Source organism: Nicotiana sylvestris, chromosome 7 (assembly GCF_000393655.2).
Source record: "Nicotiana sylvestris chromosome 7, ASM39365v2, whole genome shotgun sequence".
NCBI lineage: Eukaryota > Viridiplantae > Streptophyta > Magnoliopsida > Solanales > Solanaceae > Nicotiana > Nicotiana sylvestris.
Genome location: NC_091063.1, coordinates 23434716 through 23448449, shown reverse-complemented (window position 1 = coordinate 23448449; position 13734 = coordinate 23434716). Strand labels below are relative to the sequence as shown.

Here is a 13734-nt window from a genome sequence, read left to right as displayed (position 1 = left end):
TGAATCTTCTCATTAAACCATCCATGTTTTTTGACATCATAGCAATTTCTTCTGAAGAGCTTCAGGATCATCATCGATATCATTCTCAGCTATCTCAGTTGTGGCCTTGAATGCAACTGTTTTCTTCTTTTCTTCTTAGTTTGTTTTCTTAAGATATGTCTTTTTGAAAGCTATGAGTCTCCATGAAGTTCATCATAAGACAATTTATTCAGATCATATGATTCAAGTATGACTACTTTAGTTTGCTAAGTGGTTGGTAAGCTTCTATGAATCTTTCTAACTTGATCACCACTTGAGTATGGTTTGCCGAAAGCTTTTAGATCTCTAATGATTTTACTGAATTTGGCAAGCATTTACTCAATAGATTCTCTTTCTTCCATCTGGAAGAGTTCATAATCGTTAACCAACATGTTGATATGTGTTTCCTTTACTTTGTCGGTTCCTTCGTTTTTGACTTCAAGCTTTTCCCACATTTCTTTGGTTGTATCACAACTGGAGATTTTTTCATATTCTTCACCACTTATAGCATTATAGAGCAAATTTCTTGCCTTGTTGTTGACTTGCGCAACCGCCATTTGCTCATCTGTATATGAGTTTATATCTTCAGGATTAGTAAGAGGTTGAGCAGCAGCCGGCAGAGGATAGTTTCCCTTTTTGATAACTCTCCACACTTTAACATCATACGCCTTTGCATATATTTCCATACGTGCTTTCCAGTGGGAGAAATGTTGTCTATTGAAGTATGGTGGCCTTACTTGGGAAGTTCCTTCTTGAAAGAGTGATGCTATGATAACTTGATTTGCCATGATCTTTTCTCACAAGTTGTTAAGCAAAAGAAAAGTACGAGTCTCACTCTGATACCAATTGAAAGTACTAGAGGGGGTGAATTATTTATTTTTAAACTTAATAGTTATTAGTTGACTAGTTTTACAATTAGTCGACTAGATGTAAGAACTTGATACTAATAAGGACAGAATTTAAAATGCAGAAATTAAACGCAGGAATTAAAGACATCGAAGTTTTTATACTGGTTCGGATTCAATGTGAATCCTAGTCCAGTCCCTTTGGGTTGCAAGGGGGTTCTCTTTCAGTGAATGAGTTTCTTCGAGTACACAGAGAATGGTGTGATCTACATTGATAGCTTAGTTTCTATATCACTTGTTTCTTTTGATACAATGCCTCACCAAAGTTGCTCTCTCTTTCTTCTCTAACTTGTTACACAGCAGATTTAGTAAAGCTACAATGTTTGTTTGCAGTAGAACAAAGAGAAGGTATTTGGTTCGATCAAAGAATATGGCTCTAGGGTACAGATACAAGTTTAAATACTTTGAGAGAGGCTTCGTTTCTGGAGAGATTTGATCCTTGGAAAGAAATTAATTCTTTCCAAGAATAAGCTTATACAACAACGGCTATGCTTGACGAGAGACTTGAATGATTTTCCATATATGCTTCCCAAAATCTTGCTCCTTCTAGATTTGGATATGCTAGATTTATTTGATTCCTTAAGTCTAGGCTTTGATTGATTCCGTCTTGGCTTTGATTGATTTCTCTAATTTCGAATTGCTTTCCTTGATTTCCCTAATTGATTCCTTTCATCTTGTAGCTATCCATTGATTCCTTGATTTTCTCTAATTGATTCCTTCGATCTTTGAATGTTATCCATGAGTTCCTACACATAAAACAGATATATTATTTGCATTATTAAAATCATATCTAACAAATTGGACAGATGTAGCACCTCCAAATATGCACATGACAAATAGGGAGGACTTGGAATATGTTTAAAAGTAGACAAATATCTTGCCTTTATTTGCTCTTTACGTGATTGTTTAGATATTCTTAGAAATTAGCTGCCTTTCGTTTCTAAACTGAACATCTATATCTACATTATATTAAAAGGAGAGTAGTATGCATTATGGTTAAGCCAAGTGGCAAGCTAAAATGAAGCCACTTGGCAATTGTATGACAACGTTAATTATTAGAAATTATAAATGGAAACATATTAAAGGAAGTAATTTAATGAATCTTATACATAATCTAAATATATCTATTTCTCTATTGATCCACTCATAGATTTTCTTCTAAATTAGCTAGAAATATGGAGATAAAAATTTAATTAAAAACTAAAATGGGAAAAAAATAAAAAAATATAGAAAGACATAAATTGAGATAACCTATGACTATTTATACTTTGAAGTAAGTTAAAACATAAAATAAAACTTACTTAAGATATTAAAGATTTATTGACTTCAAAAATTAAAAAAATTCAAGCAGTAAAATAAGATCTTACATAAAGTATAAAGTTATTTATAAGATAAGAAAAAACTTAAATATTATATATATATTAAAATGAATGTAGTGATGCATGACATTAAGCCAAGTGGCATATTCAGAAAATGTCACCTAGAAATAGTACGGAGAAATAATCTAAATAGAAATATTTCTACTTTGCATTTTTAAGACATAATCTAAATAAATTTTTAGACAAATTTAATAAGGATTAAAACAACTTAGATTTGATCAAATTTAATTTATGGTAGAAATCAATTAAAATTGACTCACATTCTTATACTAAATAAATTTTGATAGCTTTCCAAATATAATTATTAACTAACCACTTGATCTGCTTTCTTTCATTTTATTATTTTATTATTTTTAGAAATAGTACATGGAGAAATAAAATGATAGTGAAAATATTACCATTACATATAATGTGTTCAAACAAATAAAAAATTAACTTTTATGATTAATAATAAAATGAGTGTGGTAGAAATAGATATTAAATTAAACAAGCTAATGAAAGCCACATAACAATGTAATAATATTATGTATTGAATAATAAAATAGCAAAAATAAGGAATAAATAGAGAGAAATTAATCAAAACTTTCATCATAAAGAAAAATGATAAAACTTATTTAAATTTGAGGTGAGAAAGTTGTTATTTATCTATTAAGAGATTTGCAAAATGGTTTTATGTCTTGCTTCTTAATTAATATCTAATGATTATCTATAAATTTTATCTGGAAGGTTTATATTTTAAAGTTATTTATACATAATTCAAATAATCCAAATCATAATCTGACATGATCAATGGTGGATCTACATGCTGTTTTTGGGTGCTCAAGCACCCATTATCTTTGACAAGATTTAGTAAATTTGTATAGGTAATTATAAAAATATTTAGATAAATATTGAGTAAGCACCCATAATTAAACTCTTTTTTTCTCTTCTTTTACAATTTTTATCAGTGAGCACCCACGACTTTAAAATCATGGATTCGCCACTGAACATGATTTGTGTCCGTGCGCGAGTACTAATACTAATTTATAACTAACACTGTTATATATATATGTGAGTACTTTAGTATAGTAGAACTAGAAGATATCGACCTGGATTAAAGAGAGCAGATATTTTGTAAGAATCTCATCTCATCCTAAGCACAAAAGTATATGTCACGTAGTGCTAGTTTATTGGTTAGTATTTATGACTGCATCAGATTCCCTAAGGGAAAAAGGATAAAGAACCAATTAAGTAGCAGTACATTCTTGTCAAAATTCACTACAAAATTAGACGGTCAGATTTGAGCACATAACCAGATTGGATGGTTTGATTTATGACATGGGAAAATAAGCTGCTGAAATAAATATGTGTACATATATAGAGGAAGTGCCTATTTTAGGAAGCATTGAAATTAGCTATAAAGGAAAGAAAAGATCTTGCGTTGAAACAACAACGAATATCCCTAAAATAGACCTACAAAAGCAAGCACTTAATTTCAAAAAATGACAAGGCCAAGAAGATTTAATATGTGTATTTTTATTTATAAAATAATTAATTAATAAAAACGAATTGGTGAAAAATACAAATAGATTGTGAGAAAAATAAAAATAGAGGGTAAAATGATTGAAGAAAGCACAAACTAATTCGAATATTATATTATTAAAATTATAAATAAATATCAATTACGACTTTTAGTAGGATTACTTCCCGAAATGATGTATAACCAAAAAAAATCATTTATTAAATTACTTAAATAAATAAATAAATATGATTATCACACAATTTCTCAATCAAACAAAAATAATATATCAAATAATTTTGAAATAAGGGTGGGTCGGGTCCTAACGGATCATGTGAGCAGATTAATGCAAATTTGTTTGCAGAAATATAGGAATCCAAATAAAGATAACATCATGATTAATGTAATTATGTGTTCTTACAGACATATGAAGTATGCTCTATTGGTCAAAATAACAGCAAAAGGAAGAAATTAATAAAAACTGAAAATAAAAGGAGTTTCAATGCATGATGATGGTATGGGAGGTTTGTCTTTAATATATTACCTGTATACTTGAATTTAGAAGTGCGGGTCAATTTGCACTAAATAATATGTTTTAACCTAACTCACGCAATTTTTTTTTAATTATATATATAATTTATATAATCTATATATACTGTTACGAAAACTAAGGGTAAATACAATCAATAGATCGCCTATATATATAGTTGATTGTATTTACACTTACTTTTCGTAACCGGTATATATAGATTATATACCGATTATACACGGTTATCCATATATTATGTATGAATTATACATATCTTATATATCCAACCAATTATTTTTAGTTTAAAGAGTGGAGTGGGTGTACGGCTAATTCTTTATGTAGCAGGGAATATATGCACAACCAAATCCACTCAAACTTAGGCGGGTTGGATGTGTTATATTATAATAGGCTGAATTTGACATCCTGATCGTCGAAAAAAATATCGCAAATGATAAGGTAACATTGATTAGATCATCCAAAGATAACAGTACTATAATTCTTTTGTTTTGTGTTACCTAGCAAAAATAATGAGGGAATATCCATCTCTTTTAATGGCAGGTTGCATGCACTTGCAGTCCCGCATCTTTTTGTAGCAAAGATAAGATAGAAATTTGAGAACTTTAGTGCCAAGTATAGTAACTACACTACACTGCTTATCATAATTTTCTCGACTCAAAAGCTTAATTAGTATGATTTGACTTGCCAACCAAGGTTTTGGTGAGCCGTATAGGATCCTTTCATTCTTAACAGAGGTCTCGGGTTCGAATTCTTGGAATAAAAAGAAATTCAAGCGCTTCCTCCCTTAGTTGGTCTATGCACTGTGAATCCGGATTAGTTTGGCCCTAATGCAGTTGCCGGACACTAGGCGGGAACAAAAGAAGTATGAATTTGACTAATTACACTATTAGTGTAACAGCTGGTAATAATTGTCTTGTTTCTCAGGCTACTAATCTCTTTTTCTTGGACTTTAGCGTAATTATCTTTAAGGTGACCATACTAGATAGAAGTTAAACACAATTAGTATTAGCAGCAGAACAACTATTTTACATTTCCTGAGTCGAAGGTTCTATTGAAAACAACCTCTCTCTACGTACACACTCTATTTTCCCCAAACCCACTATGTAGGATTATACTGGGTATGTTGTTGCCAGCAGAACAGGTACTTACGGAGCGGCAGGACCACAAATGGGGAGTCATCTGATTCCAGAATTGCTATTAAGAAGAGTGCTTGGATATATAGAAAAACTAGAGCAAAGAGATGATCAGGTTGGTGACCTAGGATATTTCTATGGAGTAGCACTCCATATAACGAGCTGCATTAGGGTTAGCATGCAGTTTGTATTGCTCAAACATCTCTTATTTTTCTTTAACAATTTCTGGTTTTAGTTGATTTTGTTTATAGAATATAATTATCCACATTGCAACTAAAGGTGAACTCAAATTTTAATGGGTTCAGAATGTCTCTAGATACTTATTAATATTCTTTTTATACATGTATATAGGATCAATCGAGTCATAAGCAATAGTTTCAGTTGAACTCGTAGAATCAGTATATATCCTCCTCTGACTGCAACTACGCACAACCGGGAGAATATGGAGGGAAGCAGCAAGGAGCAAAAGAGTGAAGAAACATCTGAAAAAGCCGTCGTCCCAAGTCATGATCTGAACAGAAAACCAAGGTTTAGGTGGACAGTGGAGGTCCATGATCACTTTGTTGAAGCAGTGAATGAATTAGGAGGTCCATTTGGTCTGTCTTACTATATATATTACGCGATGAACATAATATATTTGGTATGTATATTACAATAGGAATAAACATACATGTTTTAAAATTTTTGAATGAGCAGAAGCAACTCCGAAGAATATAATGAAACTCATGGATGATGAAGATATCACTTCAGACCATATCAAAAGCCATCTCCAGGTACTCGGAGACTCGAACCCAGGGCTTCTGCCTGTTCTGATACCATATTGTTGAAGTGTGTAATCATCTCATCTAAAAGTTTAAGCTGTTAGTGAGAGCACATTTTTATTTACTTAATGATATCTTCAACAACAAGTTTATACAAGTTTCAAGTACTCTTGCATTTTTTGTTATGATGAAGTAATTCAACACTTAACTAATATTTGAGTTCATGCTGTTTTCAGAAGTACAGACAGAGTAAAGACATCATCAGCACCCCTAACACTAGTAAAGGCAAGTTTTTAATAACTTATAGTATAACTATATATGGACAGTACTGAATTCTTTTGGTACATATATATATAAAGGTACAATTAATTTTTAGAGGTTCTGTCCTCCTTGTTTCTCTTGGAATTTTGAGTAGTTAAGAGAAGTGAAAAGAATGAAGCTGCTGTACATATGCTGCATGATAAAGGGTAAGTGGACAGCACGAGTTTATTAAATCTCTGTTTATTGTCTTGAATTAATTAATGGCAATTCTAAAATGTTATTTAACAAACTATGGAGAGAAATGCAGATCCGCGAATCACTAAACGCGGAGATTGATATGCAAGAAATATCTCTGTCACCTAAGGTCTGTACAATCTGTTGCACTAACAACATAAAGATATATATATATATATATATATATATATATATTTACAATATCAGTGTCATTTTTTATTCTTAATTACCTTTTTGACACAATTGGGGCCTATAATAACAGGTGACAAAAGGGGCAGAACAAAAGGAGAATTTAGAAGCTGAAGAAATTGCAAGACAGGAAATGCAAGCTGATGCAGCAGCAAGGATTGAGCTTCAAATGAAAGAAGGAAAAGAACATTTGGACTTGAATTTTCCAGCAGCAGCTCCAGATCAAGATTCTGGAAACAGAGAACCAAAATCAAGTGGATCTAAGAATGCCTAAAGTGTAAAAATTGTAGGTTACCTCGCAAATTACAAAAGTAAAAACTTTTTGTAAAATAAAATAATTTCAAGAAAGGTGAAAGAAATGATTTAATGTACTATATCTAATGATAATAATCCTCTCTGCAATATTCACGAAGTAGTGAAACACACTACAAAAATCGTTGTTTACGGTAAATCTTGCAGACGTTGCTGAGCTTAGTAATAAAAACTAGTAGAATGTATTATTCGGATATTTGAAGAAGCATATATGGGATGTACATTTTCTTAAAATATTGTGCACTAAGGGGCCAGCGAAAAATAATACATGTATTAGCTTTGTATTACCGAATACCTTGTTTGGTTGTGTTTCTTTAATGTATGTATAAGTAATACATGTATTACTTATACACCTTATTTGGTATTATCCTATGTATAATTATTAAGACATAGCAAATTATGGTTTTAGTAATACTAAGGTTTTTAATACATGGATAAGCATGTATACACCCCTATGCAATGCATATTATTTTTAATACATGGATAAGCATGTATACACCCTTATGCAATGAATATTATTTTTAATACACCTAATCAAATAGTGGATAAGAAATAATATCAGCATAACAAATCCTAGCATAACTAATCTCAGCATTACTAATCCCAATATTACTAGTACTATTCTTATACATCCTATCAAATGACCTCTAGGTGGCATAGTTTAGTTTCGCACATTTTATTTTGGGCGACAATAAGTGTGAGCACGTGATTTTTGCCTCTCGAAAATAACTCCAAAATAAATCAAAAATAAATAAAATAAATCTCTTTTAGTGTGCAATTTTTAGAATTTGTGTGGTGTTTGTTAATTATTTGTGTTGTCCGTAAATGTTGGCTTTGTTATAATTAAACAAAATAAAAATAAAAATATATGTTTCATGCAAATCTAGGATTTAATTATGCATTTAATAATTGATTAAAAAATAAAATCACAAAAATATGCATTGGTTCTATTTTAAATGTTTCACTGTGTGATTAATGTTTTGTCTATGTGTTAATAATTGTTAAAAGTAATCAGTATTTTTTATAATGATAATTTTTGTTTTTATAATTTTAATTAGGATTTTAATAAATTGAAGAAATAAATTGGAAATTAAAAAAAAAAAGAGTGGAAATTAAATGGATAAAACGGATCTGGGCCAAAAAATTCTAAACAAAATCAGGCCCAACCAAACTAATCCCCTCCACAGCCCAATCCCAACACTCCCATGTCCGGTCCAATTTAAACGAACCAAAACGACAGCGTTTGGTCGTATTTCATCAATGGTTGTTGGATCGAATCCATCCAACGGCTGAGATCTCATCACCCTAACCCGTGATCCTTACCCGACCCACTGCCCCGACTCAGCCCGACCCTGGCATTAAACCAAACGACATCGTTTGGTTTAATGAACGGATCCTGGCCATTCATTCTGCCTGATCTAACGGTCAAGATTGATCCACCCTTCCCCTATATAAAGTCCAAACCCCTACCCCGGCCCCCTAACTAAGCACCCCCCTTCCTTACTATTCATCATCTTCCCCGAACCAAACCCCTAACCCTAGCCGCCCTCATTCCCCACCGCCTGAAACCCGGCGGCAACAACGCCGCCGGTCACCACCTTAACACCTCAGACTCCTCACAACTTCCTCTTTACGGATCTGGCATTGGTTTCCTTCAAATCAGGCCCCAACTCTTCGAATCTTAAATCGTAGGTTGGCCTGAAAACTTTATCTTCTCCGATGGCCTCCAAAATAACACCTCAGCTTCCCCTAGATACCCTCATCACGGATCTGTTAGTTGCATGGCTTGAATCCTACTGGAACTGCTCGAATCTTCATTTGAAGATTCGAGTGAAACCTGACCCTATCCCAACTTACCTCAAACTAACACCAAATGACCCCTAGGCCTCCCTCACCCTTGTGTCATCTTTGGTTCCCTTCGAATCTGCCCAGAAGTGTTTGGATTTAAGATCCAAGAATCTGAAACCCTAAAAAAATTCCAATCTTGGAATTTTTCCGATTCGAGTGAAGGATTGAGGGCTAAGAGACTTTAATCGAGGTATTCTCAACTAAGAATACTTCGAATAAAGTCTGTTCAACCTAAAAAATGTCCAAATTCAAGTTGAGTCTGTGTCTGAATAAATTTGAAGATTCAGAGGTATTTTTTCTATTTCTTTTGTTTATTCTACGTGTATTTTATGTTTGTTTCATTAGTCTGTGTAATTTTTCCATCTTTTATTGTTATACTGTCTCATACTCGTCTATATGATCAAAATATGAAATTGTTTCTGTTGGTTATGATTATTTACAATGTGAGTAATCGACTCGATTAAGTTCGTCGATTAGTTATATTATGAATTCTCGTTTATGATAATACTGATTGAAACAACCTGTTTCTATTTTTATGGACTGTTTGTTGACAGATGTTGTAGATAATCATTTTAATTAATACTCGTCAGTTAAATCATTCTGGTTTATATGAATCTGTCAAAATAAGTGTTGTGTATATGTTATTGTCTGAACATTAAGTTTAGGGCATTGTCAATATATTGACAATGCTCCTGTGTTTGTTTGATTTTAGTTCAAAGTTGAAGTTCAGTATAATTTGTTATGTTGAAATTCAGTATAATGTTGTTGAGATGTTGAGTTGAATTCAAGTTTACAAGGGTTGGGTGAATACAATTGTATTAGGAGGTTAATCATAGGATTGGTTATAGCTGCTTGAACAGATTTTAAAATCTGTTTGGTATCAGATTCTGATTTTTAGTTTAAAGACAGTAATAACAGTAGGATTTCAGGGCATTTATGGGAATGAAACAGTAAAAAATAGTGTTAGTGCTAGTGTGCTGGAAGTGGAATGTTAGTGGCTATTAATCTAATAGGATAATAGGAAACCAAAGGAAGTGGAGGAGCTGAAAATAAAGTAAAGGTATCCTTAGTGCTGTTTGAATAAGAAAAAGCAGTTCAGTGGCAAATTTTAAGGGAAAATCTGCCTTAGATAACAAAAGGGGGGTCCAGGCAGCACTTAAAAAGAAAGGGGCAGACCTGTATAAATACAGGAAGCAGGACAGATTTTAGAGGACAGATTTTGAGAGAGATTTTAAGAGAGAAAAGATCAGTTTTAGAAAGAGATTTGAAGAAAAGAAAGGAATTCAGATTTTTAAAAGAAAAGGAAAGAGAGGAAGAAAACAGAAAAAGAAATAGAAAAGAGAACATTCACACACACACACACACAATCTGAAACAGATACAAAAGCAGAAACAGAAAAATCAGAAATAGGAATCTGAAACAGATAGAGGAAAGAAACTGAAATCTGAAATGTTATTTTTCTAGAATCTGTCCGTTGTTTGTTTGTGGATATTGTTCGGTTTAAATCTGAAATTTTTCTCAAGTTTCTGTCACTGTTCATCTGGGTTAACGGGTCTTGTTCAGACTTGCTGTGTTATTGGTATATTCTGTCGGTGTTTTGTTGCTGATATTATTGCTGAAATTTACTCCTTCTACCTTCATTTCCAGGTACATATCTTTAAAACTCATGTTGTGAAGAACTTCAACATGACAAATAAATGAAGCTTGAATTGTAATTCTGTCTTCTATTCGTTTAAGTTCATTAGTTTAAATTTCAGCTTTGTTTCATGTTGGTTAACTAGTAGTGAGTTCGACACGATGGCTATAAGTTAATTGTCTTATTTTGAAATTCGTATAAAAGCTTTGTAATAATGTTATCCATTTCGAAATCTCATTAGTTTAGTTATATTTGAATTGTCAAAAATAGGGAACATGGCAGAAAGTTGGCCATTATTCAAACTTTATGGTATTGTTAGTTAGGTATAGCATAATATGGAAATATCAAGGAAAAATACGTTATTAGTTTATTTTGTTAGTTAGTTAGTTGTTGTTTAAAGCTAGATGATGTTGGTTGCAATTTGCTATATTTTGGCATAACAATGGTTATGTTTATAATCAATAGTTGAAAGATGCATTAGTAAAATCCGCTATGTTCACAATGTCAAAATATGGCGAATAATGTTGTATGCAATATCATTTTATTAAGTCAACAGGTAGACTTGTTCTCTTTCTTAATAACAAATGGCCTAGGAATTTATACAATGCGAAAGTTATTGTTTAGCAATAATTCACATAGATTGAGAATAAAAATTGGTTTGATTAAGTATATCTCGAATTCAATCAATAGCAATTAATCAAAATAATTAGGCCTATTAGATTAGGAACAAGCAATGTAGAAAGAGATTAGATTTATAATGTGTAACAAGTTTAAGAATGTAAAAATAACATTCGTTGCAAAAATGGAATAATAAGAATTCTTCAAAAAATATCATTTCCTTCCAAGAATTGATTTTTTTTTTTTTAGTTTCATACGCTATTCACATTTTAGTATACATATGTTGTATTTACTCAAAATAGTGTTAATCATATGTTTATTCTTTTCTTTAAATTTGAATAGTCTAGAGGAATATAATTCATACGCGAAAAAATATAATTAGCGGTCACAATTTAATAAATTGTGAATTCTTTTCAAAGAATTTAAGGGCACCTTAAATGTGAATTTCTCAGGATTTTCACATAAAAATGTGTAGATATAATAAACAATTTGTGGAAAATCCATAATACCATTACGAATATTTTGCGTAATTAGGGATGCGTTCGCGTAACCTGATTATATTTCTAAAAGCAATTCGAATTATGCTTTCGCGCAACTTCGAGCAAACATTTTTTTTTAAAAAAAAAGGGTTTCTCCGACGATGTTCTTAATTTATTTCTAACTTCGAACGTATGATTTTTATAATAAAAAATATAAAAAAATATTATCAACTTTTTTATGTACACGTATGCGTGACATGATTCTTTATGATTATAAAAGGTATATAATATGAGTATACGTACGCGTAATTCGTTTATATAATTGTAAACAATCTAAATAAAAGCGGTAATAAAATCATGCAATAAAAACGTATTTAGTAAAATCAAGATAATTAAGCCAAGAATAAAAACAGTTGAGCGACCGTGCTAGAACCACGGAATTCGGAAATGCCTAACACCTTCTTCCGGATTTACAGAATTCCTTACTCAGGATTTCTGGTTCGCAGAATAACAAACAGAATCATATTCTCCTCGATTCAGGGATTAAAACCGGTGACTTGGGACGCCTTAAAATTCTCAGGTGGCGACTCTGAAACAATTAAATAAATCCCGTTTTGACTGTCCTTCAATTGGAGAAAACTCCCTAAGCGCCCCGCGGGTGCGGAAATAGGAGGTGTGACAATAAGCTCCAATACTCTATTTATTATACCTTACAAATTATTAAAATGATTACCTAATAGCCAAAACACTTGCAAATTTAAATTCGTTTAATTGTTTTAATTATTAAAAATAATTTAACTTGGAACGATACAAAGAAGATCACGTACAAATCGAGACTGTTTACTCTTAAAATAGATAATAATTGAATTTATACGCAATTTTAAAGATATGTGGATTGATTCAATATAAATGACCAAAAATGTTGGATAGATGAGTTAAAGACACAATGAACAATCAATCCAATCGTGACGTAATGGCCTAGCTTGAACTTGGATTGGGCAATGATTTCTTCCCTCGGTTGGGTCTTGGGTTTGAAGCCAATCAAGAACAAAGAATAAAAGTAAAGTAAAGACTTTGCAGTAGCTAGAAAGCAGAGAAATAACTTCGTATTTCCTTGGTATGCGTGTTACAATGAGTCTCATTGAAATAAAAGCTTCCCCTTTATATAGTAGGAGAGTTTCACCCCTCGTACAAGTCTATAAAAGGTAAAAATCTTCCTTTCTCGTTATTCATGGATCCATTACCGATATCGGGCGAGATCAGCGCCTTGATATCCAGTCGGACACAGATATCACGGTCTTTCGTTAGTTGTGTGCAACCATTCATGCGCTTCCCGAAGTCTCAAAACCCCTCCCGGGTCCGGGATGCGTTGTTTTATCAAGTCCGATGGCTAGCATTTTGTTCATCCCTTAGTACAAGAAGTTCCTAGCTTCGATTCTGATCTCGTATAATCATGTCCTTGCTTCGTTTGACCCTCCAGGAAACTAGGGTATATGTTACCCCCAGGTTCACCCGTATACAGATAGTCCCCTCATTTTTTAGAGAGTAGGTTTGCCGAAATAATGGAAACTGATAGATGAACCTCGGTTCCTTCCGTTGCATGTTACAACCAAGATGACGGATAAGCCGAAACTTCCCATCAGTCGCATTGTTCTGACTTCGGACACGTGTCGTTCATCGGTTGGTCACCTTCGAATGAAAAATGTTGCTTATTTCCCCTATAAAAGCTTTCCCCCCTTCACTTCTTATTTTCTGATCCTAGCTCTTACCTTCGAACTCTACAAAGGCTTTATGCTTTCTCAAATCTCCATACCTCGCTTCTTGAACCTTCACATCTTCATCTTCAACCTCCAAACTTTCATATATTTTCTTGGAATTTTTACCTAGACATTCATATCTTCACTTCTAACCTTCAA

At 32.4% G+C, this 13734-nt stretch overlaps 2 protein-coding genes across 2 annotated transcripts; one reads left to right on the top strand and one right to left on the bottom strand.

Moving 5' to 3' along the window:
• Positions 1-353: 353 nt before the first annotated feature.
• On the bottom strand, positions 354-806 carry LOC104212415 (uncharacterized). Its single transcript, XM_009761659.1, has one exon. It carries the CDS (start codon positions 804-806, stop codon positions 354-356), a length of 453 nt encoding a protein of 150 aa, XP_009759961.1.
• Positions 807-5834: 5028 nt separating this feature from the next.
• Positions 5835-6573, top strand: LOC104216761 (myb family transcription factor PHL12-like). The gene is made up of 3 exons (XM_009766879.2): positions 5835-6076; positions 6177-6253; positions 6478-6573. Exons 1-3 carry the CDS (start codon positions 5923-5925, stop codon positions 6571-6573), a joined length of 327 nt encoding a protein of 108 aa, XP_009765181.2. The 5' UTR covers positions 5835-5922.
• Positions 6574-13734: the final 7161 nt, after the last annotated feature.

What these genes read in the sequence shown, in the direction of transcription:
- LOC104212415 (XM_009761659.1), bottom strand. Translation starts at nt 806, where the DNA reads ATGGCAAATCAAGTTATCATAGCATCACTCTTTCAAGAAGGAACTTCC.
- LOC104216761 (XM_009766879.2), top strand. Translation starts at nt 5,923, where the DNA reads ATGGAGGGAAGCAGCAAGGAGCAAAAGAGTGAAGAAACATCTGAAAAA. An exon ending in TGAATTAGGAGGTCCATTTG is followed by an intron (nt 6,077 to 6,176) that starts GTCTGTCTTACT and finishes TTGAATGAGCAG; the next exon opens with AAGCAACTCCGAAGAATATA. An exon ending in ATATCAAAAGCCATCTCCAG is followed by an intron (nt 6,254 to 6,477) that starts GTACTCGGAGAC and finishes TGCTGTTTTCAG; the next exon opens with AAGTACAGACAGAGTAAAGA.